This window comes from Lonchura striata, chromosome 26 (assembly GCF_050655825.1).
Source record: "Lonchura striata isolate lonStrDom1 chromosome 26, ASM5065582v1, whole genome shotgun sequence".
NCBI lineage: Eukaryota > Metazoa > Chordata > Aves > Passeriformes > Estrildidae > Lonchura > Lonchura striata.
The window spans coordinates 7,665,843-7,691,051 of record NC_140728.1 but is presented as its reverse complement, the minus strand read 5'-3'; the positions used below and the strand labels follow the sequence as shown (position 1 = coordinate 7,691,051).

Sequence of the window (25,209 nt, the reverse complement as noted above, 5' to 3'; positions counted from 1 at the left end):
ACCATGGCATGGTCCCAGCATCCTGATACCACCTTTGTAGTGCTGTTTCACCCCAAATTTTCATACATTTTTCCCTGTATTCTCCAGCCATGACTGGGTCCTCAAGGCAGGAATTGGAGCAGAGTCCCCCACATTGACATGCAAAATGTGCCTGGGTTGAAATGTCACCAGAAGCAGCAGGTGGACATTGCCTGGAACCCCCCAGGTAAATGTCACAGCACAGCCAGGACTGGTCTCTGGGGCTCCCTGGATGTCAGGACACACAGAAGGAGGTTGCCAGCTCCAAGATATATCTAATAAAGAATGGGATTACCCTGGAGCTGAACAACTGCCTGATTTAGGGCTTCTAGATCCACAGCCTTACTGGAGCCCCTAATTTCTTTTCTTTCCAGTGTCTGACATTTCTTATGATCTCCTTGCTGGGTGAGTCTCCCACACGCCCCAGCCTCTCCACCAGCCTCCTGGAAATATTAAAGCTCTGATCTGCATCATTCAGGCCACTGGCTCCTCCAGCCCTTAGGAAAGCAAATCCCTTCATTTAAAGGATTTTCTTCCAGCACTGGCAAGTTCATGAAGGATGAAACTATCACCTGCTGCTGTGACTGGTCCAGACACTCCAGGACACTGGAAGTGCAGAGGGTTTGTATGCTGATGAGTTGTTTCCACATTCTCTGTGCATTAACTGTTCCTATTGTTTGCCTCAGGCCCCCAGGGACTCCAACTATCTCTTCATAAAGAGGTGTAGGATGCTCCTGCTTCACTCAGCCCTTGCACCTCCTCAGCCGTGCCCAGCCCTGACTCCCAAGGTTTGGGAAAGGTATAAATGATCCCATGGAAGCTGTGGGAACACACTCCTCTGTCCACACACAGCTCTGTCCTGCACTCGGTCACGGAGGCTTCTCCTGGAGGGCCAAGGTGCCAAATCTCCCCTGCACCCTCCCCACTGCCAACACCACAGCCCGGGACAGCATCCAGGAGGCATCATCCTGCCTGGCTCAGTTCCACGCTCCCGTGAGATGAAACCTTGTCATCATCCTCTTAGCGACAGCAAATTTTGCATTAATTGGCTCATTAAGTGCCGAGCTGATTTTCTAAGCTGCCCTACCCCCCAGCACTCCAAAGCAGGATTAGAGGGCACTGAGGGCTTTGGAGATGCAGGGTCCCCACAGCAGCTGGGAGGGTCTGGGGTGAAAGCCCCCGGCTCACAGGAGCCCTGGGGGGGCTGGGGGCCGTGCAGGGCTGTGTCCTGCCCGGGCAGGATCATCTGCTGCCCAGATGGCCGGTGCCCATGACCCGGGGATTTTCGTGCGAGGCGATTGTCTCCGCTGAGGGAAGCCACAACGGGGTGTTCGGGGGAGGATGAAGGTAATGCCGAGAGCTGGAAACGGCTCAAACCCCCAGGACTAATAACCTGCCCTTCTTTAAAACCTTCTTAATATCTTCAGTGGTCACAGGCAGCCAGGTCCCAATTTTATAATCAGAAGATTAATCCAGGGAGCTGGAGTTGCTCACGGGAAGGGACCTGGACTCCAAAAGCCACCAGCCCTGGGGTATAGCACTAAGGCAGCTGTGGCTGCTCCCCACCTCATCCCACCATGCCCAGCTGGAGCAGCAGCCCTGCACACTGGGTTGGGATTTTTGAGAGCAGGAACCTCCTGTGCAAGGGGCTGGGCAGGTTTGGTGCCTTGTTCCCCCAGCACAGCTGCCCTGATGAGTGGGAAAAGGTCCAGTGAGCAGAGGAGAGTGTTTGGTTCAGCTGTGGTATTGGGAATAGCACAGGAGAAGGGAATGGGAGTTTTCCTCTCTGATGTTGCACCTGGCAGGTGCATCTCACATGCTGATGGAGGATGATATCTTCCGGGACAAGAGGATATTTGACTTTCCACTGGGAAGTCCATGAAGAGACAGAGCCCTTTTCTGCTCCATGCAAATCCCAGCCCATCCCTGGCCCCACATGAGCTCAGATGCAAAACAGATTGGGGCATCCTGTGACCCTCTGACCACATCCCCAGCACCAGCTCCCCAGCCCTGGTCCCAGCACAGCCCCAGGGTCTGGCAGGGCACGTGAATGTTTGGATTGTTGCAAACAAACGAGGGCAGTTCCAGTCTGTCCACAGTAAAATCTCTTGGGTGGTTCCCAGCCAGAAGGAATCACAGTGCTGATGCTGTTGGCAGGACCCAGGAGTGGGATTTAATGTTTTCCACACTCTAATTACCCCAGGCTGCATTAGATGGAGCCCTGCAAGGTGTCCCCCCTCCCTCGGCAGCTGGTGACTCAATCCTGTGTCTGTCAAACACAGCCCTGAAGGCTCTGGGAAAGTGGATCTGGGTGGGGAAGAGTTGCTTCTGTCCTGTGAGGGCTCTGCCTCCCCATTTTCATTTACTTTGGGGTTTACAAGGACCAAGAAGGTCAGATCCTCAAGAAGAGGAGGTGCTGGGCAGACCTGGACTGGCACCAGTGGCCCATGGGGGATTGCCACCCAAAATGTGGCAGTGACACACACCCACACGTTTGTTTGCCACCACCATCACCCTCAACTCACTAGAGCATCCCTCCTGCACAATGCAAACTCCAAAACTTCATCTCCTTCACCCCAGGCCAGGTCCAGCCTTGCAGAGGAGATTCTGCTGCTGGTGCCACCACACTGAGCCCTGGCAACCCCCCCGACGCAGCCCAGAGCTGCCTTAATCCATGGCCCTGCTTAGGGGTCTGGGCAAAGATTAGCTGGAAACATTCCCAGTGATTAGGGCTTAAATCGCTTTGGCATTTCACATCTTCTTAGAGCTCATAGGTGAGACCCTGGCAGCTGTAAATCCCCTCAGTCCTTGAGGAAGTTACAGCTCCTGCACCGCTTGGGAATGAGCTTTACCCAGTTCTTGGTGTCAGAACAAGCTGCTCTGGGTAGTAAATCTCCTTCTGCTGGAAAGGGGAGGCCTGTAAATTGTAAAAATGGCAGGACAACACTGTGTATCTGCTCTCAGAGTCCCTTGTGCCACTTGGAATTTGGCTGGAAAGGAGCAGCCCACAGCAGCTGGAGCAAAGCAAACATTGTTCCATCTATAACACAAGTCCCAGCAGACAAGCCTGGCTGGCATTTAGGCACCAATTTATTTGAGTTTGAGATTTTTTTCCAAACTGGATTCTTGGCTGGTAGCAGAAACAACAAAAATTATGTTGTACATTCACAAATACATTTAGAAAACCAGGTAAATAAATACATGTGCACAAACAGCAACAACCCCTGAGGTTCAACACAAGCACTTGGCAGGAGCTAAAATACAAATACAGGGTGAAATCTGGGCTCTGTTTGATTTACTGACTTTTTGCCCCCAGCCAGGTGGGGTTCAAGTATTTCACACTGCTGGTTCTCCTGAAAAGATTTCAAATCCACAGCTCAGAAATTCACCCCACATCCAGGTCACCAACAGGGATTGCCCTCCCACCACTAAATGTTCATCCTTGGGTTCCCGGGCACCACGGGCCCCTTGCAGCTGCCGTGTCAGTCCGGGCTGTCACAGTGGTCTGTCCTGAGCTTTTCTCTCTCCTGCCATGACAGAAGGAAACATTCTTAAAATCATGGAATACTTTGGATTGGAAGGGACTGTCACAGCATATGTCACACTTGAGACAGCCACAATACACAGAGTAACACCATACAATATCAGAAAGCTTCAAGCATCTGCACTTCTTGTTCTTCAGCCCAGCCCTTTCTACCCCTCGTGGTTCATGCAGTGCTGGACCCATTGGGATGAGGCTCTGGGCACAGCCCCATCCCAGCTACCACAAACCGTGTGCCTACCAGGGACCTTTAAAGCTCATCCAGTTCCACCCCTGCCACGGGCAGGGACACCTTCCATTACCCCAGGTTTCCACTGCAGGGAATGCTGGGCTCCAGGACAGCTTTGATGGATGGAGATGAGGGATCTCTGAAGCTGCTCTTGGGATATCAGGTTTATTAGGGATGGAGAAAGGTCCTGCTTGGAGCTGCCAGACACAGCACGGGGCAAGGCCTGAGGGGATGAGGGAGGGAAGAGACAGGGGGTGGAGAGGATGCTCTAGGAAAGGGTGGAAGTTCTAAGAGAGGGGAAGTTCCAAGAGGCCGTGTGGCCCCTCAGAGACCCCTTATCAGGGGGCTTCAAGGTGGGCTGGAACAAGACTTGGGCCAATGGGGTCACAGACACTTGATGCTTCAGGGGAGGGTTACGGTGTGGGATGAACAGTACATTTTGGGGGTTGAGATGGAACAGTCCATTTGACTTTTGGACCTATCTGTAGGTAAGGGTATTGTCCAACCAGTAGGGGGGATTGTTTTCATCCTGGCTGTACTATTGTGAATCTTTTGCCAGGCAATTCTATTTATCCATCCTTCCCAACACTCCACCCCATCCAACCTGTCCTGGAACACTTCCACAGATGAGCAGCCTCCACTTCCTGGGGCACTTGCCCAAACTTGCTGCTGGGAGCTCAGCCCCAGGCTCACCCTGCTCCTCACCTGGAGAATTTTGCCGTAGGGTGCAAAGGAATCGTCCAGGTAGCGGGTGCCGAAGCCCATGATCCTGTTCACTGCCTGGCTGCAGATCCCCGCCACCGTGGCGGTGAGATGGACCGTGTAGGCAAACTGGATCTCCTGGGGGTTGACGTTGGGCCTGCTGGCTGTCAGCTCCCTCTGGACGTAGGCATCAGCCAGGTTCTTGAAGGAGCTGTAGGACATGTCCCTGAAGAACTGCTGCAGCCGTGCGTCCTCCCTCACCTGGGTGGGAGACAAGTGAGTGCACATCGTGAGGGAAGGGCTCCACGTGCCACCCTCGTGCTGACACCTTCACACCAGGACTGCAGCTGAGAACAGACAGCCAGGCACCATCACGCCCAGGCAAGGAATTAAAATTTGCCACTTCCTGATTTCCCTCAGTGTTTTCCTGTCCCGGGGAAATCCATAGTGTTGCTGTATTTATTTTACAGCAGTGCAGAGCCTGGCCCAGATTCCCTCAGCCCCATCCAGCTGTCCACAGCTCTCTCACCTGCCTGTCCAGCTCATCTCCTGCACTCCGGAGCAGGGCAACGATTCTCCTGATGGCTTCATCTGTAGAGAGACACCAGGTTACGTCCAGCCCTTTCACCAAGCCTCACTCATCCACATGCTCTGTTTAATCCCCAGGAAAAATTCCTTGAGCAATGTTTATCCACCTCCATCCTTCCAAAACCTATTTCAGCCTATTGCCACGTGCCTTGTTACCTCTGTTACCCTCAGCCAGCATAAATACTCTCTTACCCCTGAATTTTGTCTTTTATGTGGTCTAGTGGAAGGTGTCTCTGCCCGTGGCGGGGGGGCTGACATGAAGGGTTCTTTAAAGTCCTTTCCAACCCAAAACCCATTCTGGGATTCTGTGAATCTCCCTGTCCCCCAATCAAACCCTGAGGCTGAAAATCTCCCGCAAAGTCTTCATCCAGCTCTCGGGGGACAGGGATGTCCCAGGAGCAGGGCTGAAGCGGGGCTGGATCCCAAGTTTTCCCCACGTTTGTTCCCAAGGCCAACACTCACCGACCCCGTCGGTGCCGGGGGGCTGCGGGGGCTCCCCGCATCGTCCTGCTGTGCCCCCCCGGCTCTCGCTGCCCTGCACGATGAGCCCGATCTGCTCGGACACCTGGCTGTAGTATCCATCGGGCGGCTCCGCCTCTGCCGGGACACAAACCCAGAGCCAGCAGTGAGGATGGCCTCGGCTGCGCTGCCTGGACAGCGATGCTCGGCCCGGGTCAGCGCATTCCGAAAGCCAAGGAAGCAGCGGAGCGGCTGGGACCTGCCCCGAACCCGCCAGAGCTCCTCAGAAATGCCCTGGGCAGGGTTTTGGCACGGGAAGGGCTGGGCTGGGGATGGTGTCCTGCGGGCTCTGCCTGCGCCCAGCCCCAAGGCAGATCTCAAGCAGCTTAACGTTGGCCCTAGAGTGGCTTGGGATCTCATCCCAGGGCTCAAATACAGGTTTGAACTAAGCCACTGTGAGCCTTGGTTGCCAGAGGAGGAAAGCTCACGCTTGGGTGACAACTGCCCAAGCTGACTTGGAGTGACTGTGCCCAAAGCAGGGGCACAACGATCCTTCCTGGGGCAGCAGGTTGGGGTTGGAGTCCCCAAAACCTATCCCAGACCCCAGAAAACCCTGGGAGGGGGTTAGAAACCAGCACTAAACGCCACGGCTTTCCCCAGAGAAGCCCAGCAGGGTTCTGCTGGCAGCAGGGGTGGGTCAGGGTTGGGGTGGGGTCCCACCTGGCTGGCCCGGGGCCAGGACGTGCCGCAGGGGAAGGCAGCTGGGCCGCTTGCTCCTCGCCCCGGATCCCGGCTCTCCCCGCTCCTCCTCACCGTGCTTCTTCAGGGAGAAAACCTTCTTGAGGCTGGGTTTCTTCTTCAGGACTCTGCCCAAAGCTGGGGACGTGCTGGAGTCTACTCTGTGTTTTTTGGCTCCTTCTGGTTTGGAGCCCTGAAGAGCTTTGACATCTTTCTCCTTTGCTTTTTGCCCTGTGTTTTCTTTCTGGTCCTCAGGGCTCTTCTTCAAGAAGAGATTTAAGAAACCTTTCAGCCAGGCTGGTTTTGAACCCGAGTGTTGCGTTTTGCCCAGGGAAGAGTTTTTTGTGCTTTTCCTCTTGGCCTTCAGCCCCTCTTTAGGCACCTTGCTGTCATCACCCGAAGTCTCCTCCAGGTCTGGTGCTTTGAGTCTCTCCTCCTGGTCCTTCCTGGGGCTGGGTTTGGCACATGAGTATGTGCAGAAATCACTTTCTGACCGATGTAGCCCATCAATTTTCCTCCCTCGCCCTCTGTCTTTCTCCTGAAGGGATTTTTTGGCCGCCAGTGAGTTTTCACGGCAGCTCAGTGAACGCTTGACATAAATCTCCAACACTTTCTTGGCCTCTCGCCTGTCCAGAGAGAGGATCTTGCCCAGTGGCTGCCTCCCCACATCCCACTGAGGCATCTCCTCAGCCAGAGCCTGAGTGTTGCTGTGGAGAAAAAAACAACATTTTCAGTCTGGTTTTTGCCTTCCCCGGGCCACTGCACATTTGGGTTGGGCCGGATGGAAACCTCCCTCGTGCTGGCACGCAGGGGTGCTGTGGGTGTCTGGGGTTGTTAATGCTCCTGGTTAATGATCAGTCAGTTTTATGGTTGTTATCTGAGTGCTCCTGATGCAGTCGGCCCACGTGGGGTTTTATAAGCACAGACTCGTTGGTAAAGGAACCGAAACTGTGGAGAGGAGGGAGATGGGCTGGGAGAGGAGGAGCCTGGTCATCACCCCGGGGGTTTTATCCAGCAAGGACATCACCCAGACACCATCCCATTATCTCACAGCAACATTCTCCCACACTAACATGAAAAACCACACCCCAGGAGCACCCAGTGAGACACAGAATTTCGAGTATTTCCCCTTAAAGTATTGGCTGCTAAAAATCATTGCAGCCCCTGGAGAGGCCAAGGGATGTGGGCTCCTGCAAATGGCCTTGGTCACCTTGTGATGGCACAGCCCTTGTGAGCTCCCACCAGAGCAGGGCTGGGAACAGAGCTCAGAGCACCAACCCCTGCCTTTCCCACCACAATTTTCTCTACATTTACAAGCAAAATTCAACCAAAGACACTGCTATTGGAAAACCAGAGAGCCGTGATGGTGCCTTGTGCTGGTTTTACCTCCATAACCAATTTTACCTTCAAAGAACACGACCCAAACCACATTTCTCCACCCCTGAACAGCACACGGGGAGCCAGCACTGAAATCTGGTACACTTGGCTGTACAAGGCACCCTGGAGTTGGGAATCAGCCTCTGCTCAGCCCCAGAGATTGTCATCACAACACACAGCACACCCACCCACCCCACCTCAGCATGCTTTTGGGGTCAGAAAGGCAAGTTCCTTTCATCCAAGCCACCACCAAAGCCCACCAAACACTCAATAAAAAATCATCCCACTAAATTTAATCACGGCAAAGAAGACACAACCCCCATCCTACTTTGATTGATTCCAGTACATTGACCGCAACATTGGTTATTTGCTGGTTTGGTTTTTACCTTTCCATCATTATTTCTGCTCCTTTGGAAACAGCTCAAGATGAATTCCTGGGCCACGGGCACTGAGGGATCCCAGGCTCTCCTGGGAGGTGCCTTTTTATACCCAAGCTGGTGGCTGAGTTAAGTCCTATTTTTAGCAGCCATTCAGGTAGGAGAGCAGCCAAAACTTCCGCCTGGGATCCTCGCTATCACCACCCTCGTGGTGGAGATCAATGGGCGTGAGTTTCACTGGAAGGGAAAGCAATTTCCTGATGACAAGTAGCAGCAAAACAACATAAAATCACCTGTCACCTGGTGTAAGCACTGCCCTTTGAGACCAGCTATCTCAGGCAGCTGTTTGCCTTTGGGTTTGGTTTGGTTTCTTGTTTTTTACTGGGTGTGATGCTTGAAATGGGCTCTTCTGAGTTGTGTTTGTGAGGGGAATTAAAACTTTCTCGGGTGAGCAGGGTTTCAGTGCAGGACGCAGAGTGTGAGATGTGGCTCACAGATGTGAGCCCTGCTGACATCCCTGGAGGTCCCTGCTGGCTCCTGGGGGGCCACAGACATTTTGGGACGTGGCACTGCCAGGTTCTTGCACAACCCTGGGCACAGCTGGGCTGGAACATCCCTGAAACCCACCCTGGGTTCAGCCAGCCCGTGCTTCCACCCGAAAACACGAGCCAGCTCTTGTCCCAAATCCTTCCCGCTCCCGTGGCTCCCACTCAGCCTCACCCAAGGATGGAAAATCTCCCACCGGGCAGATCTGCCCAACCCAGCAGCTACAAACTGCACCCGGGCCGAGCAGATCTGACCCCAAAGCTCCGTCTGGCACCCCAGTGTCCCCTCCCGTGGCTGTGGCATCCGGCAGGTGCCTCCCACTATTCCCCATCGCTGCTTTGCCATCTGATGGCAAAATTCCGCACTGCAGCTCGCAGGGATGGGCCGGGCACGCAGGCTTTGGAAAACCCCCTTCTGGAAAACCCCTCGGGAAGATTTCCACCAGAGCAGCGCTGTTTTCAGCTGGAATGATCTTCAGCCAAGGTGTCTCCTGGATAATTTTTTATTTTTTTTCCTGATACAGAGTACAGCTTGCAATCAAGACTGTTTTATTTCTCTTTCTATAAACTCTCTATGCCATAATTTCCTGTGTCTGAGAGGGATCCAGACCATGTCCCTTCATTTTTCCTGAGCCCACACGGCTGAATCAGCGTCTGGTATTGATTAGGAATTACCTGGCTCAGTTTTTCAGTACCCCCATCGACTGATAAATGGGTGAGGAGGAGCTTCCAGGCCACTTCCCACCTCATGTCCACATCCTTCCACAAGCAAGTCGATTCCAGGGGATGAGGAGGAGTTTCACAATCTATTTTGTTCAATAAAACAAAAAGCCACATCCACCTGGGGCCCATTTGGAGATCTTTCTACTGGAGATTCCCCAAGGCTGAGACCAAACACCATCCCTGCTCATGATTCCACTGGGAATCAGAATTGATGTCTGACCTCTTCCAGACACAGCCAGAAGATGGGAGAGCCAAATCCCAGGAGAAATCTTCACCTGAAATGTGTTTCAGGACTGAGACCTTTATCCAAGCTCAGATCACTCCTGGGATTTGGGACATATTCAAACCTAAAGAGAGAGAGGCACAAGAAAAAGATACGGGAGACTGAGATAAACCAAAATCCCGTTACCAGAGTGGGGGCAAGAGATCTGGACCCAAACTTTTCATCCAATTTTCTTATCAGTGCTGGGAGAGAACAAGGGAGCTGGCAGGAAATGCAGTTGTGAGGGGTGAGCACCCAGTGCTGGGGTTGGCACCTTCAGGCCAGTTACACCAGGGGGAAAAGCAGAACTAAACCCATGGGAGCACAGCAGGGGAGAAGCGGCTTCTGCACCAGAAATTGCTTCAGAAGACAGAAAAAAAAACAAGGGAGAGGCTTTCCCCACGTGGAGCTGCAAGGTGCAGAGGGCAACAACAGGTTCAGAAGGCAGGTGTCAAAGCACCTGAATTCCTTGGGAAGACACAGGCTGAGATTGGACATCAGGAAAGCTCTCCTCTGCCTGAGGCTGGGACAAGCTCAGATGGGTGTCTAGAGGGGTTGGGAATCACCTCCTCTGGAGGCCTTCTAGGCTTGGCCACACAAAGCCACAGCCAACCCAACCTGGTGGAGGAGGCCACTGTGTTTTATGTTGACCACAAAGGTCCCTTTGAGCCATCAACCACGGGCACAAAACAGCACAGCCACGAGCCATCAACCTGGGCACAAAACCACAGCAGCTGCAGATCTGATCCATGGTGGGGGTGTGGAGGGAGGAACCTGAGCCATGGTGGAGGTGTGGAGGGAAGGACCTGAGCCATGGTGGGGATGTGGAGGGAAGAACCTGAGCCATGGTAGGGATGTGGAGGGAAGAACCTGAGCCATGGTGGGAGTGTGGAGGGAGGAACCTGAGCCATGGTGGGGATGTGGAGGGAAGAACCTGAGCCATGGTGGGGATGTGGAGGGAAGAACCTGAGCCATGGTAGGGATGTGGAGGGCAGCCACTGCTCCCTGCCCCAGCCAGCACATGGCCTCAGTGGAAACCTCTCAGCCCAGTTCTGCAGTTCCTCTGATCCAAGAGGGTGGTGGGCACCAGCCCCCAAAGCAAATCCTCTTTTCCTCCAGCCCTGGGTGTGGTTTTAGCTGCTTCCCCCCACAGATGAGCAATGTGCAATTCCCTGCACCAAACACCAGCAGATGTGGGGCTGCTGAAGGGTGGCTGATCTTCTCCAGGGAATGAAACACCTGAAAACCTCTGGGAAAGCTCACATGAGGCACCTGTCTGTGTTTCACAGCTTCTGAACTCCAGCCGTGCCAAAAGTCACCAACAACCGTGTGTTGTCCCTCCCCACACCCCCACAGCAAACTCTGGCACAAACAGTGGTTGTTTTGTTGTTTACTGACAGGGATGGGTTCCTGTTCCAGGAAAGGTGCAGGATTACAGCCCTCCTGCCTCTGTTTGTCACAGGCAAAGCCAGGTATTTCTTTCTCCAGGAGGTACACGAAAGCTTCCTAGGAGTGTGGACAAAGCTCATCATTCCAACCCATCCTTGCAAAGGTGCCCTTGGATTGTCACTCCCCAAGACCCCTCTAGAGCTGCTCAGGGAGGCACAAGGGGGGTTGAGGGCTTTTGGCAGCTTCCCAGCCAGGAAAGGAAAGCCCCAGCCAAGCCCAGAGTGATCTTTAGTCATCACGGGAAAAGCAGGTGAAGAGAGGTCACCTCGCACGCTCCCTGCGAGCACAGCACGAGCCAGGGCCACCCACTGTCACCTGCTCCAGCAAAACAAACACAGCTGGGAGAAGCAGTGGGATCCTCAGGAGCCATCAGGGCTGCTTCTGTTGCAAGAAAGTGGAGTGGAAAGAGGAGATCAGGAAGAATGCACCCACTGGTGCATATCCCAGGAGTGGCACAGGGCCTGGATGTTACAGCTCCCAAGGAAGGAGATCTGCTGTCCCACCAAAGCTGAAGCATTTCACCCCGAGAAAGATTTGGTTTGGCTCTTCCCTGGGATAAAAAGCATCCTTTGTGGAGGGAAGGATGAGGTTTGTGTGCTTCACTGCACCTTGCTGCTGTGGAGCATTTCCAGGCTGTGGCTGGGTGGCTGCTGGGTAACCTTTAGCCCCTTCTCTTAGCAGGGACTGTGGCCTCCCTTCCTCATTTACTCCACTCAAACTCCTCATTCCCTTCTCCTCCACCACCCAAATTTTCAAGCACCTCTGTTCTGCCGATGAGCTGGTGATTTTTGCTGGAGGTGAATCTCCTCAGCCAGTTTTCCAGAGATGTTGCACTGCTGAAGCTTTGCCATCCAGCCACCACCCATCCCACCACTGTCTCTCACTGGCTACTGCCCACTTTGCATCTCCAGGCTGCAGATGTGAAGCAGTTTTGCAGGACCAAGACTAGTTTCAGCCAAAGGGGCTGTAGTTTCAGGTCGACAGTTACCAGTTTTGGTGGAAACCTCATGGTGCAACCATGCTGTGCTCACCCATCAGCTGCTGAGCAGCTCAGACTGGTGCCAAAAAATGTTGGGGATGAGATCTGGGTGCCCAGAGGAGCTGATTTTAAATGAGGAAAGCTTGGATTTCCCAGTTTCAGACCTTCAAACAGCAAGAAGTGAGATTTTCAATCTTACAGTCACAGCATTTTATTTCCTCTGTGGAAAGTAAAGTGAAAATAGTAGTGGGTGTTTTCTGTTTTCACACACACACACACACACACACACAGACAGACACTCTGTTCACTTCAGGTATTCCTGCTTCAAACTCAAAACAAATAATCACATATCTGACCATGGGTGGGGTCATATTTGTTACCGGCTTTGTTTCTTTTCACATTATTTAATCACAAAATTAATTACAGAAGTCATTATCTTTTATAAGGAAAGGAGTTAAACCGTGGAGTTTCAGCCAGGCCTGATGCAGGCAGGTATTTCAGCACACTCCTAAGCTAAATCCCAGGAACAGCCTCAGAGGAGCCAGAGATTCCAGCAGGCACCACGTCTGCACTGTGCCCTCGCTCCCAGCTGGGGAAGCTCTCACTGCCCAGCAGAGCTGCAGGTGCTCAGCCCAGAGCTCCTGCTCTGCTCTGCTCATCTCCCTGCAAGAACAGAGGGATCTTTTCCACAGGTTTGGACCTTAAAGACAAGCATCAACATTTCAAAGCAAAATGATTACGTTACCTCCTGAAGGGCACGAGAAGAACCGGCAGAAGACCAGCCCACACATCCCCCTGTGCATTTGGGGCTGGGGGAGAGCTTCTGGGTGTGTTTTGCTAATGAAGCCCCAGAGATGTCCCAGCTTTGGCTCACAGCAGGCTTTGAAATCCAGGCCAGCTCTGTGGCCTTCTGTCCAAGAGAGGCAGGAGACACCAGCACTGCCCAGCAAAGCACAAGTGTCCCTGTGTGCACTGAAGCCTCCAAAGATTTACTATGGTGAAACCTCCACTGGCTCTTCCTTCAAATCCTCATGGTCCTCATTCTCCAGCTGCTCCAGTTTGCTGGATTTCTCATGGACAACCTCCCCCGGAGTCTTCAAAAACCTGAAATACATTTTTGTGATGACTTTAAGGGCATGTCCAAACCCAGCCCCAAAACAAAGGGGAGCCTTTGCATTTGCATAGATGCAAATGCTGGAGCTCATGCCCTCAGCAAGGCCAGGCTCAATGGGGTTTGGAGCAACCTGGGAGAGTAGAAGGTGTCCCTGCCCATGGCAGGGGGTGGAATGAGATGAGCTTTAAGGTCCCTTCCAACACAAACCCTTCCATGAGTCTGTGATCACCTGAGCTCTGGAGCTCAGAGGGGATTTGCCATCCTTGGGCTTTGCTGAGGATCCCAGGAAGTGCTGAGCTCCCAGCTGGCACAGCACAGAGCCTGGGCACAAACCCACTGGGGAATGTGCAGGGCAGGATGTTGCTGGATGAAGCAGCTGCCAGCCTCTGGAGCTCATCACCTTTCCATGCCCCATCTATGCCGTCCCAGGCAGCTCATTTTTCTGTTCTGCTTCATCTCACCTGAACAACAGCTTCTGCCCTGGCTCCTTTTTGATGATGTTGAGTTTGTAGTAGTGTCTGAGCGCTCGTGACATCTTCTCATAGGTCATGTTCATCCGGTTCTGGAAGGAGAAAAGGATTGTGGGGTGTTGAGCAAAAGTGAGCAACAACGCTAGCTCTGGGTCTGTGTGCAGCAGGGCCACACATGGGACACCTGAGGATGTTTGGGGCATTGTGGGTCTGCAGTGTGGCTCCCTAACCCAGACTGGCTTCATGGGTTTGCTTTCCAAGGGATGAGAAAGTCCCACTTGAACCACCAGGCTGGCATCTCCCACTAACCCCGTGTCCCCCTCCCCAACCCCTGGGCCATCAGCTCTAGGGAACAGCTCATGAAAGGGACATGCAGGGATGACAAATTCCTTCTCAGGGATGACAAATTCCCCCTCAGTTGCATTCACCTTGTGGTTGCCCCAGAGCTGGGCAAGCCCGTTGGGGTTGACGACGCGGAAGACCTTGGCCTCCCTGTCCTCCCACCTGATGTAGGGCTCGTAGCGGGGGTCGGCCAGCAGCTGGTACACGTATTCCCACAGCAGCCTGCAGTCTGAGCAGGGGAAATGCTGCTCACTGAGCTGCCCCTGTGCTCCAGCCAGGCTGGCCAGGCAGCAGGACTGCACATTGAGCAGCAATAATGAATATGAGAATCAGCCAGAGCTCAGGCACGGCGCTTTTACTGCGAGATCTCAGAGCAATTATAATTTTTCAGGCGGGGAAACTGAGGTGGAAAAGCATGGAGTGAGGGGAAGGGAGACAGATGGGCAGACAGGACAAAGCACCATCTCATTTCCCCAAGGAACAAGGCTATAAATTCATAATTACCTGCAATTTTCCCATCCACTGGGGCCGACAGGGTAGCAGGAAAAGAGCAGATGGCACCTGGCCTGCAGCTACTCCCTGAGCTGTGGTGGGAGAGGTTCAGTGGCTGCGTGTGGCTGTGGAACAGGGGCTGCTCTGCACAGCCCAGCCACGAAGAAACAACTGGGGCAGCCTCAGCACTGCAATCTGCACCTGCAAAAAAACCACCCTAATAAGCAGCCTGTGGTTCATTAGGGTCCCAGACCTTGCAAAGCCATGAAAGAGGAGGGCAGGGACAGCCTGGGGTGGATATCAGCCTGGGACCAGCCCAGCAGAGGAGGAGGGTGCTGAAGAAAACCTGGGGTTTTCCTACAGCTGGAGCAGCAAAAAGTCCAGGGGGGTTAGAGGAGATACCAGGTAGGGTAAGGGTCAGATGCAGAAGAAAAACTGGCCTAGGAAAATGCCCCAGAGCCCAGGCACCCCTTGGTAAATTGTTGTGGGGACTTAATATGTTAATACCTTGCACATGAACCAGTAGAAGAGCCCAGGAAAGTACTCACAGATCCACCTCCACACATATCCAACCTCTGACACCAATCCAGCCCCACCCTAACTCCTACCTGGGTCCCCCAAGGGCACGAAGAAGCCTCACGGGCCCCCACCAACCTCACCGGGCCCTCTCCCCACCCCACCCACTGACCCAGAAGCTCTGTGTAAGCTCAGCCCCAGCTCCTCAGCCCTTTCCCAGCTATGTTGCAGGACTGGTCTCCAGCAGGGCTCTGCCTCTGCATGGCTTTGACCGCCCCTGATCCAAATCTTAATGTGCAGGCAGACTTCTTAGGGAAGTCACAGCCTTTGCCAGAGACCCCCACAGCACTGGTTCTGACCTGCTGCATCACTACAAACTTCCCAGGTGACCTGGACTTTGCTGAGCTTGGTTGCCACTCTCAGGTGGTGTGGGATGGTTTCAGCAGGCTGAGCTGCAAGCCCCAGGTGTGTGCAAGCAGGCAGTTCTGCCTGCTGGACACTGCCATTCTCCCAGGATATTTTTCTCCCATCATACCTTCCTCTGTGCTCCTGGGTTTCCTGAAGGGTGAGCTCAGCAAGGGGCTGCACACCAGAGCTCTTCTCTGCGTTTTAATGAACTGGAGTATTTCATAAAGCACATCCCCTGCAGGGAAGGAAACTACTCAGATGACTTTGGATAATGATCCCTCTCAGGTAGTGCTGCTGAGATCCTGAACTACACAGTACGGGCTTGGTCAGAATCTGTGGTATTGATGATTCTGAGATTGTAGAAAGTCTCTGTAAGCCCTGGTCTGTGCTGGTTTCCAGGTTGTTTATTCTGTTGATCTCTCACATGTTCTGCTGCCCTGCCCAGCTCTGTCCTGCAGGGCAGCGTGTGGGGCTCTGCCCTCAGTGGGATGTGACAAACATTAAATACCAGAAACTCCCTGGGCTGGATTTACAAGAACGTGCCAATATCTGTCACCTACGTTGGACAGTGTGTCCCCAGCCTGGACCAACAGAAAAATGCCAACACCACAGTGAGACATGGAGGGCATGAAGAAGGAGAAAAAGGACAAGGCACACCCAATTTCCTCCATCTTGTCCCCTTTGGACCCCTCATCTAGAATCCTAAAATTTTACTTTTGCACCTGTGCCACACTTAATTATTACTTATATCAAACACTCAGAGCTGGTAATTCATGCTGTAAGATTGAAAATTCTTTTCCATGGCCAGAGATCACACCCAGTGTCTCTGGGGGCTCTGTCCAGGGGGGTTCCTGACCCCTGCCAGGGTCCCACACCTGCCAGGGCAGCCAGAGGGAAGTTCTGCATTCCCACAGGGGTTATTCCCCATCCCAAAGTATTTGCAGTTCAGAGAAAGGAAGAGCTGTCCTCATCTCCAGCACAAAACCCAGGCTGCTGGGAGCCGTCGAGCCCTCCCAGCAGAGCACACCTTGTGCTGGATTGATGCTCACAAACCCCTGGCTCTAACCTGAGCTGGGAGCTCGGTGTCTGAAGTCATCCTTGGTGAGGATGCACAAGGCTTTGCCGTTCATTTCAAACTTGCTCTCGTCAGAGGGCCGCAGGGAATATTCCTTCTCAGCCCACCGCAGCCAGTGGATCACATCATCCTTGCTCCACAGCGAGGGCTGGATCCCTGAAACCAGGAGCAGCCTCTCAAACAACTCTGCTCTCGAACCTGCTGAGTGGCAGGGCAGAGCTTCTTGTCCATCGCCAAACTTTCCCTCTATATTAAGCTCTCACGAGTCAAAAACACCACAAAGAGAGAAAATGAACCCTGACAAAGCCGTGTCCCCCTTGCCAGCAGGGAATGGTCCCTTGGGGGGACACCATGGCTGTACCCACCCTGTCCCACCCCATGGGAACTCTTTTTTGAGCAACACTGAATTGCTTAACCTCTACTCACTCAGCCTCCCTGGAAGCCTGAAGATGTGCCCAGTGCTGATGGGTGAGGGTCTGGCCTGGGCTGGGGGTGCTGAGGACACTGCCACCACGGGGCTGGAAGAGCTGATGGCCACTTTGCCCTGGGGAAGAGATCAGATGCATCAGTGGGGGAAAATTCTGGTCCTGCCTCTTCTTTGGAGATGCCTCCACCTGCCCCAGTATTTCCTAACTGGGAATTTCTCATAGCAGTGTGGTGTGCTGTGATGTGTGTTGTTTTTGTATTAAGGACGCATGAATGAAGTGACATAAACCCTTAGGTTTTTAGAAGGTAAATGTAAATTTTATTAGATATTATATATTCTTTTATAGATAGCTATGATAAAGTTGGACTTGATTGGTCTTTAATTCTCTTTATCCTATTGGTTAATTAGAGATAACACCCTTGTAAATATAAGTATCATGCCCAGTGATCATTTGGGCATAAGTGGAAATGGCTATCCCATGGTTTAGGGGGAAGCAAGCTCCTCTTGCGCACTCTCCATGGAGCTCTGGCCCCTCAATAATTATTTTTCCCCTTCAGCCAGGGCATGTGAGCCAGAAGGGAGCTCAGATCCTGCTTCCAGCCACATCTAGATCTTGAAATATTACTGGCAGCCAAGCAGATAATGTTTCCCCTTAAAAACCTATTAATGTGAATCCCAGCAATTTCTCAGCTTCACTCACCAGAAAATTAACAATTTTGCTGTCAAATGGTATTTTCTGAAGCAGTTACCAAATCTGAGCACTTCAGGTTCAGGCAGGCTTTTGCAGGTGATTTAGAGCAGCCACCCCTTGAATGTGTGTGTGGGCAGAAGAGCTGAGCCTTCTGAAAATGAGGGGTGAGGAGATGGGAGCTGGACACCTCTTAAGTGCAAAGCTGAAGCTCCCAAAATCAGAACAGGAGACAGGAGCAATACAGTGCATCAGTCCAGGGAAAAATGCTTCCCTTGGAGTTACAGCAGGATGAAGGCATCAGGCTGGCAAGGGGGTTTCTTCAGCAGAAGGACAATTTGGTGGTCACCGGGTTGGACTGAAAAAGCAGGCAGCTACATGACACTGCATGAGGAGAACAGTGAGACTCCAGAATAAACTCTGAGCAGGCTTGGCAGCAATGCAAACTATCTTTCAGATTCACTCTAAGCAATAAGCTTATGGGGAAAATAAAAGTGAAAGAAATTAGCAGTGTATTTTGTCTAGAACTCTCTAAAAGTTACTTTAATTTTCTCCCAACGATGTGACTCTCTTACAAAAGAGATTACAGTAAGACCAGGAAAAAAATTGTATTTTTCTTGTTCCCAAAGATTTCTAGGCCTTGAGATACATTCGGAATTTTTATGTTATACTAATTTTATGTTCTTGCTTTTATCCCTGCTTAGCTACTTTCAGACTTTTCTGAGATGGCTTTTCTTTTCTTCAAGGGGAAATACTGTCCTTGGTGGTGTTTGAGTGGGAAAGTGAGAAAAAGTAGGGTGAAAAGGGAGCCCCAGATGTATGAGGGCAGCTTTTTGCTCAGGACCGAATGGGGGAACAGAGGCTCGCGGCTGCTGCGGGCTTTGTGAGGCCGTTTGGAGGGGGGTAGGGGTCACCCCCAGGGCAGGAACTTCCAGCCCGAACTGAGGAGGAGAAATCCCGAGAGGGGACGGGCAGGAGGGGGGACAAGGGCCCGGCCCGGGCTCCTACCTGCATGGCCGGTGGCCGTGGGCGGCCGCTCGCCGGCCCGGTGCGAGCGCAGCCCGGCGCCGCCGCGGTGTCGGGAGCGCTCCGCGGGCGCGATCCTGGCGAAAAACGAAATCGAAACGAGCCGGGGGCCCGGGCAGCCGGAGAGAGCGCCGGGACAGCGCCCGGGGCCGGGTCCTGCTCCCCCCGCCCCCGCCGGGGCCGTGACCCCGCGGCTCGTCCCGCTCCGCCGGTACCGGCACAGCACCGCGATGCTCCGGCACAGCACCGCGATGCTCCAGCTCCCCTGACCCCGCGGCGGAGAGGGGTACCGGGGTAGCACCGCGATGCTCCCGGAGCCCCGCGGCTCGCTCCGCTCCGCCGGTACCGGCACAGCACCGCGATGCTCCGGCACAGCACCGCGATGCTCCCGGAGCCCCGGGGCTCGCCCCGCTCCGCCGGTACCGGCACCGCACCGCGATGCTCCCGGGGCCCTGGGGCTCGTCCCGCTCCGCCGGTACCGGCACAGCACCGCGATGCTCCAGCTCCCGGAGCTCCGCGGCTCGCCCCCCTCCGCCGGTACCGGCACAGCACCGCGATGCTCCGGCACAGCACCGCGATGCTCCCGGAGCCCCGCGGCTCGCCCCGCTCCGCCGGTACCGGCACAGCACCGCGATGCTCCCGGAGCCCCGCGGGCGGAGGACGAAACGATCCCGGGACGCGCCGGGCGCAGCTCCAGCACCGGGGCTCGTCCTTTCTCTCCGCCAGGCGCGGCTGGGGCCGGGGGAAAGGGGGAAAGGGGGAAAGCTGCGCACCGGTCCCGGAGCAACGGGAGGTGGGAGCACACCTGGACGGAGCCCACCTGCCCCACGCACACCCTGGGATGTGTGGACAGACACGCTGTGGGCTTCTACGGGGAACTGGGAGGGGCTGGGATGGGCTTTGAAGGGACTGGGAGGGAAAAAGGTTCTCTTTTAGGAAAAAGGGGGCACTGGGAGGGGACTGGGAGTGACTGGGGTGGGTAATGGGCTAGACTGGGATGGACTGGAAGTGACTGGAATAGATTTGGAAAGCACTGGGATAGACTGAGATGAGCTGGGAGTGACTGGAGTAGATTTGGAAGGCACTGGGGTAGACTGGGAGTGACTGGGATAGATTTGGAAAGCACTGGGATAGACTGAGATGAGCTGGGAGTGACTGGGATAGATTTGGAAGGCACTGGGATAGACTGGGATGAGCTGGGAGTGACTGGAATAGACATGGAAGGGATTGAATGAGATTTGGGAGGGATTGGACAGGAGTGGGAAGGACTATGGGACACTTTAATAGACAAAAAGGGTGCTGGGAGTGGACCGTTAAAGCACTGGGATAGACTGGGAGGTACAAGACGAGTACTTTTAGGAACAAGCGGGGCACTAGAAGGGCTCTGGGAACCACTGGGAGGCACCGGCATAAACTGAGCTATAGGAGGATGGACTGGGAGGGGACTGGGATGGAGGGGAGAGGAGTGGATGGGACTGGGAGGCGCTTTTAGGGACAAAAAGGGGCTGTGGGAGGGGACTGGGCCGGGCTGGGCCGGGCCGGGCTGGGCGGGCTGGGCGGGCTCCGCCCCCCGCGGGCACGGACCCTTCGCGCCCCGCCCCCTCACGCTCTCTCGGTTCCCATTGGCCAATTGTGGACGCCAATCACGGAGCTGGCCCAATCGCGTGGCGGCGTGGGCGGCGGGCGGGGCTCAGAGGCGGGGCCCCGCCCACCGCCCGCCTGAGGGAGCGGCCGCGGCGGGGACGCGGTGAGTGCGGCCTGGGCGGCCGGGGGGCGGCCGCGGGCCCTGCGGGGCTTTGGGGACCCCTTCCCGCTCTCCTCTGGCCTTCGGGGGGCCTTCTCCGTGCTCTCGGTGCTTTGAGGGCGGTTACGGGCCTGGCGGCGCCCGCAGCGCGCTCTGTGTCCGGAAAAGGGGGTTGGGGGGGGGGGGTTTACCTGGCCCAGCGGGCATAGAGGAGAGTGCGGGGCAGAGAGAGGCCTGGGGGGCACAGGAAAGGTGGGAGTGGGGGCTGAGGGGCTCTCTGGGGGTCACGGGGGCTCCGTTGTTGTGAGTGGGCTTTGGAGGGGGTTGGGGGGTATCTGGGGATCACAGGGGACATGGAAGAGTGTCGGGGGACATGGATGAGGGGGCTGGGGGGGGTCTGGCCGTCAAAGGGGTTGTGGGGCTGAGGGGGTGTCTGGGGGTCACACAGGATGTGCTGGAGTGGGCTGTGGGGCTGAGGGGGTGTCTGGGGGTCACACAGGATGTGCTGGAGTGGGCTGTGGGGCTGAGGGAGTGTTTGGGGGTCACACAGGATGTGCTGGAGTGGGCTGTGGGGTTGAGGGAGTGTTTGGGGGTCACACAGGATGTGTTGGAGTGGGCTGTGGGGCTGAGGGAGTGTTTGGGCGTCACACAGGATGTGCTGGAGTGGGTTGTGGGGTTGAGGGAGTGTTTGGGGGTCACACAGGATGTACTGGAGTGGGCTGTGGGGCTGAGAGGGTGTTTGGGGGTCACACGGGATGTGTTGGAGTGGGCTGTGGGGCTGAGGGAGTGTTTGGGCGTCACACAGGATGTGCTGGAGTGGGTTGTGGGGTTGAGGGAGTGTTTGGGGGTCACACAGGATGTGTTGGAGTGGGCTGTGGGGCTGAGAGGGTGTTTGGGGGTCACACAGGATGTGCTGGAGTGGGCTGTGGGGCTGAGGGAGTGTTTGGGGGTCACACAGGATGTGCTGGAGTGGGCTGTGGGGCTGAGAGGGTGTTTGGGGGTCACACAGGATGTGCTGGAGTGGGCTGTGGGGCTGTGTGGGGGTCACAGCAGACTCTGTCGTTGTGAATGTGCTTTGGAGAGGCTGGGGAGCTTTGGGGGCTGCTCTGAGGGTGTTTGGGGGCAGCACCTTGTGTGAGCTGATGGGGCCATCTGTGGGAGTGGGGATGCTGCCACCTTTGTAGTGTTTGCTTGCCAAGGGGGTCTTTGGAGTGTCTCCTACACTCTGTTTGCTGGGGGGCTGGGACTGTTATCCCTAGGTTAGCACGGCTGCCTCGTGTCCCTGCCTCGTGTCTCTGCCGTGTTCCTGGGCTGTGTGTGAGGCTGGGACTGTGCCCAGTGCCCTGTGCTGTGCCCACCACCCCCAGAATGGAACCAGTCTCCCCTTGGGGTGCTGCTTGGTCACACACCACCCTCCTACACGTGTTGTGGGGCTGTAGGCTGACGCAGTGTTAGTCTTAAACATGTTTTTAGGCTTGAGCTTCCTTTCCTCCTTCCTTTCTGGCCCCACTGTGCTTTGAAAGGAGCAGGAATTTCTAAGGAGTTTTCCCCTAAATGGGTGAGACCTCAGCCCACCTCTGCTCATAGGCACATTTTTGTGTCAGCTGTGATCCTTCCTGTCTCTGTTCTGCCATCTCAGTGATCTGAGGCCCTTCAGGGCAGGGATGATAATAATGCAGTCTTGGGTATGAGGTTTAATAGGACCAAGGTCCAGGTGCTGCCTCAGGGTCAGGTCAACCTCCAGTATCAATCCGGGCTGGGAATGAAGAGCTGGAGAACAGCTCTGGTAGAAGGATTTGGGCAAGAGTTGCTTGGACATTCCCAAATGGCATGGACTGGTCACATGTGTTGGACCCAGAACCCCCAGAGCCCTGGGCTGATCCCCCAGTGTGGGCAGCATTGGAGGGGGGATTCTCCCCCTCTGCCCTGCTCAGGTGAGACCCCACCTGCAGAGCTGCCTCCAGCCCTGGGGTCCAGCACAGGCAGGACATGAAGCTGTTGGAGGAGGCCACTGAGAAGATCAAAGGGTTGGAGCAGCTCTGCTGTGAGGAAAGGCTGAGACTTGGGATTGTTCAGGCTGGAAAAGAGAATGTTTGGGGTGACTGTATTGTGGCCGTCCAGGAAGCTGAAGAGAGCCTGCAGAAAGATGGAGAAAAACTGTTTAAAAGGGCCTGGAGTAACAGGACAAGGGGGAAGGGCTTCACCCTGACAGTAGATTTAGATGGGATATTGGGAAAAAATTCCTCCCTGTGAGGGTGGGGAGGTGCTGGCACAGGTGCCCAGAGAAACTGTGGCTGCCCCTGGATCCCTGGAAGTGTCCAAGGCCAGGCTGGATGGGGCTTGGAACAACCTGGGCTAGTGGAAGGTGTCCCTGCCATGGAAGGGGCTGGAACAGGATGAGCTTTAAGATCTCTTCCCACTCAAACAATTCTGGGATTCTGTAAACCTGGGAGATTGAGAATCTCTGTAGGGAGAGTGTTTAGGGTTGCTGCAACCCAAATCGTGTTGTAGCTGTAGGTGATGGCTTTAAGGCAGAAAGTTCACCTGTGCTCCCTGTGAGAGCCTTATCCTCACGTCAGTCCCAGTCCTTGCTGCTGGCGTTGGCAGCAGTCACACACAGCTCCTTGGAAGGAAGTTGTGTCTGGGAATCAACGGGATCCCTGAGCTTTCCCTGTTCAGGTGTGTCCTTGTTTACCCTGTGCGGGGCCTGAGAGGCTGCACTGCTCACAGTCACCTGGCTGTGAGGGTTATAAATACCTCAGTGCTCAGTTCTCAGAAGTGTTTTCAGTGAGCTGAGCATCAAAACATTGAATTGTTTGGGTCAGGAGCTGTGGGTTAGTGTGTAGGCACAGCTGCTTGTGAGACTTATTATTTTCCAGACTGGATTTCCATGTGCCTTTATTATTATTCTGTTTAGGGAAGCAGTCACCTTTTGCTAAAATAAATACACTGTTTATAGCATAACTCTGTATTTACATCACTAACAAATGCTCTTCTGCAAAGCAGCCTGTACAACGGTTGTCTTTATTTTCCATAATAACATCCATGTTCTGATCTTAGGGCTGAAATGCAGCAGCTTATGTAAACCAGGGGAAGCCTGTGCAGAATCCCATGTCTAGACTTACTTTACCTTATCTTAAAGCAATTAAGGACAGATAAAAGTAAGTTCTGCTGTCATGAAAATAGGCATGTGCTGATTTGTTGGTGTTTGTTTCATGACAGGCTAATTTGCAGCACGTAAAATGCTTTTTGATATCTTTTGATGCTGTCCTGTGCTGCCAGAATTAAAGGGGATGAGTGTTGTGTTTGATTTGGGCTTGAAAGGAATGATCTTTATGGTAGGAGTTCATTACATCATTTTATTTTGGGGGAGCTTTCTGTTTTGTATTTATTCTGTATAAGTGAGTGGAGCTCAGTGAGCTCAGTCAAGCTGCAGGGGCAGCTGGAAGGAGTTGTAGATGAAAGAAGCAAACTGGTTATTTCTATCCTTCTTAACAGTGGTGAGAACCAAGTAGCAGAAGTCATTTGAGCTGTTGGATGTAATGTGCATGTACCTGCAGACAGAGAAAATAGATTTGGGGTTTTCTTGGGGTTGTTAATTTTCTGGAAAGGTTTTGAGACAGTTCTTGGAGTGGCAGATAAGATAGTAATTCCAGAAGCCTCATCACTGGTTGTGCTAACAGAAATGTATTGTCTAAGATCCATCTAGAGTTGTTGGATGTGTCCAATATAAAATCACTCTAAGTTACCCTTTGTTTTCCTGTGCTCTAGAGTGTTCCTTACCTGAGCTCTGCACACCAGTAATCAATATATGCGTCCCCAAAGTATTTTTAATCATCAGGCTTGAGAAACTCTCTTACTTCATCTGATTTGATCATAAATCTGATCTTACCTCAGTCTCTTTGAAATACCTTCATGTTCTGGCATGCTCAGTCCTGCCTTCTCAGAATCCAGGAGGTTTCATAACCACTTGCTTGCAGTTTTCTGTTCAGGATAGTGTAACATTTTTTGTGTGGTGACTCGGTCTGTCTTTACAGGTCACAAGAAGTAAGAATCATCATCTCATTTCATTAGTTGATGCTTTCAGCCCTGAGTTTGGGCCGTGCCAGGATGTGTTTGTCACTCAACCTCATCTTGAACTCATTCCACGTACCCATGACAGACAGCCAAGTGTTTAGTTCACTGTGTAATAGTGCACCCAGGAGAATCAAAGTATAATATTGTTTAAAAGTCTTGCTATTAATTCTACTTAAACACCTGAAAAGCCATAAGCAGAACATTTGGATGTAGAGATAAGTAAATAAGATTTCACCCTGTGTAATGAATTTGCTGTAAGGCTCCAGTGCTGTAGTTAACAACACCTTTGTCCCCCTTTGCCAAAAGCTGTGATCACCAAGGGTCATCAGCCAGGCACTGGGACTGGATTAATAATTGCATCACAGAGCTGCAGAGTCTGTTTGGAAAGTCACTGCACAATGAAAGTCCAACTCAGCAGCCAAATAACTGGGGGAAGGAGCCTTGCAGCACTCCTGAAATAGCACCTGTGAGCTCTCCTTGCTGCCTGTGCTTGCCAAAGCCACTGTTGAGAATTCTTCCTCCTCCTAGAAAGTCAAATCCTGCCCAGTAAATGCAAAGTGAGTCTTCTGAAAGCTTCAGCTTGGGATGGACTCTGGAACTTCTGTATTCTGCTTGGCGATCCTAGAGGAGTATGTGGATAATGAGCTCTTTCTTTACAGGAAAAGTGCTGAGTTGGTGCCTGCTGATAAAGGTCACTTGAGCTGTCTAAAAGATCTCCTGATTTTTAAATTAGTTTCTTAATTAAAAGTGAATTTAGCCAGGGGATTATAGTATTACTGGATAATTTAACCTACATCCAGACAAGCAGCACAATAAACACTTTTTCTGTGGAGGAAAATGCAA

At 53.5% G+C, this 25,209-nt stretch overlaps 3 protein-coding genes across 8 annotated transcripts in view; 1 reads left to right on the top strand and 2 right to left on the bottom strand.

Annotated features, from left to right (window-relative positions):
- Nucleotides 1-2,199: 2,199 nt before the first annotated feature.
- On the bottom strand, nucleotides 2,200-8,547 carry BNIP5 (BCL2 interacting protein 5). Its single transcript, XM_085561418.1, has 6 exons — nucleotides 8,039-8,547; nucleotides 6,258-6,982; nucleotides 5,541-5,675; nucleotides 5,020-5,081; nucleotides 4,494-4,751; nucleotides 2,200-3,545 (listed from the first exon to the last, which is right to left on the bottom strand). The coding sequence occupies exons 1-6, from the start codon at nucleotides 8,047-8,049 to the stop codon at nucleotides 3,501-3,503; spliced, it is 1,236 nt and encodes a 411-aa protein (XP_085417544.1). The 5' UTR covers nucleotides 8,050-8,547; the 3' UTR covers nucleotides 2,200-3,500.
- Nucleotides 8,548-12,186: 3,639 nt separating this feature from the next.
- On the bottom strand, nucleotides 12,187-18,671 carry ETV7 (ETS variant transcription factor 7). The gene is made up of 8 exons (XM_085561420.1): nucleotides 18,528-18,671; nucleotides 16,831-16,948; nucleotides 16,396-16,560; nucleotides 15,457-15,564; nucleotides 14,418-14,606; nucleotides 14,000-14,142; nucleotides 13,563-13,663; nucleotides 12,187-13,091 (listed from the first exon to the last, which is right to left on the bottom strand). Exons 1-8 carry the CDS (start codon nucleotides 18,531-18,533, stop codon nucleotides 12,980-12,982), a joined length of 942 nt encoding a protein of 313 aa, XP_085417546.1. The 5' UTR covers nucleotides 18,534-18,671; the 3' UTR covers nucleotides 12,187-12,979.
- A 1,595-nt stretch (nucleotides 18,672-20,266) lies between these two features.
- The window catches only part of KCTD20 (potassium channel tetramerization domain containing 20), a 30,470-nt gene continuing 25,527 nt past the window's right edge, over nucleotides 20,267-25,209 (top strand). For 4 of the 6 annotated variants that reach the window (XM_085561411.1, XM_085561416.1, XM_085561415.1 and 1 more), the window contains exon 1: nucleotides 20,267-20,292. The gene's annotated coding sequence lies outside the window, so the exon portion shown is untranslated. Of the gene's footprint in view, nucleotides 20,398-20,696; nucleotides 22,969-25,209 lie in introns of those variants that run through there. The other 2 variants (XM_085561413.1, XM_085561414.1) reach the window with 2 other exon arrangements.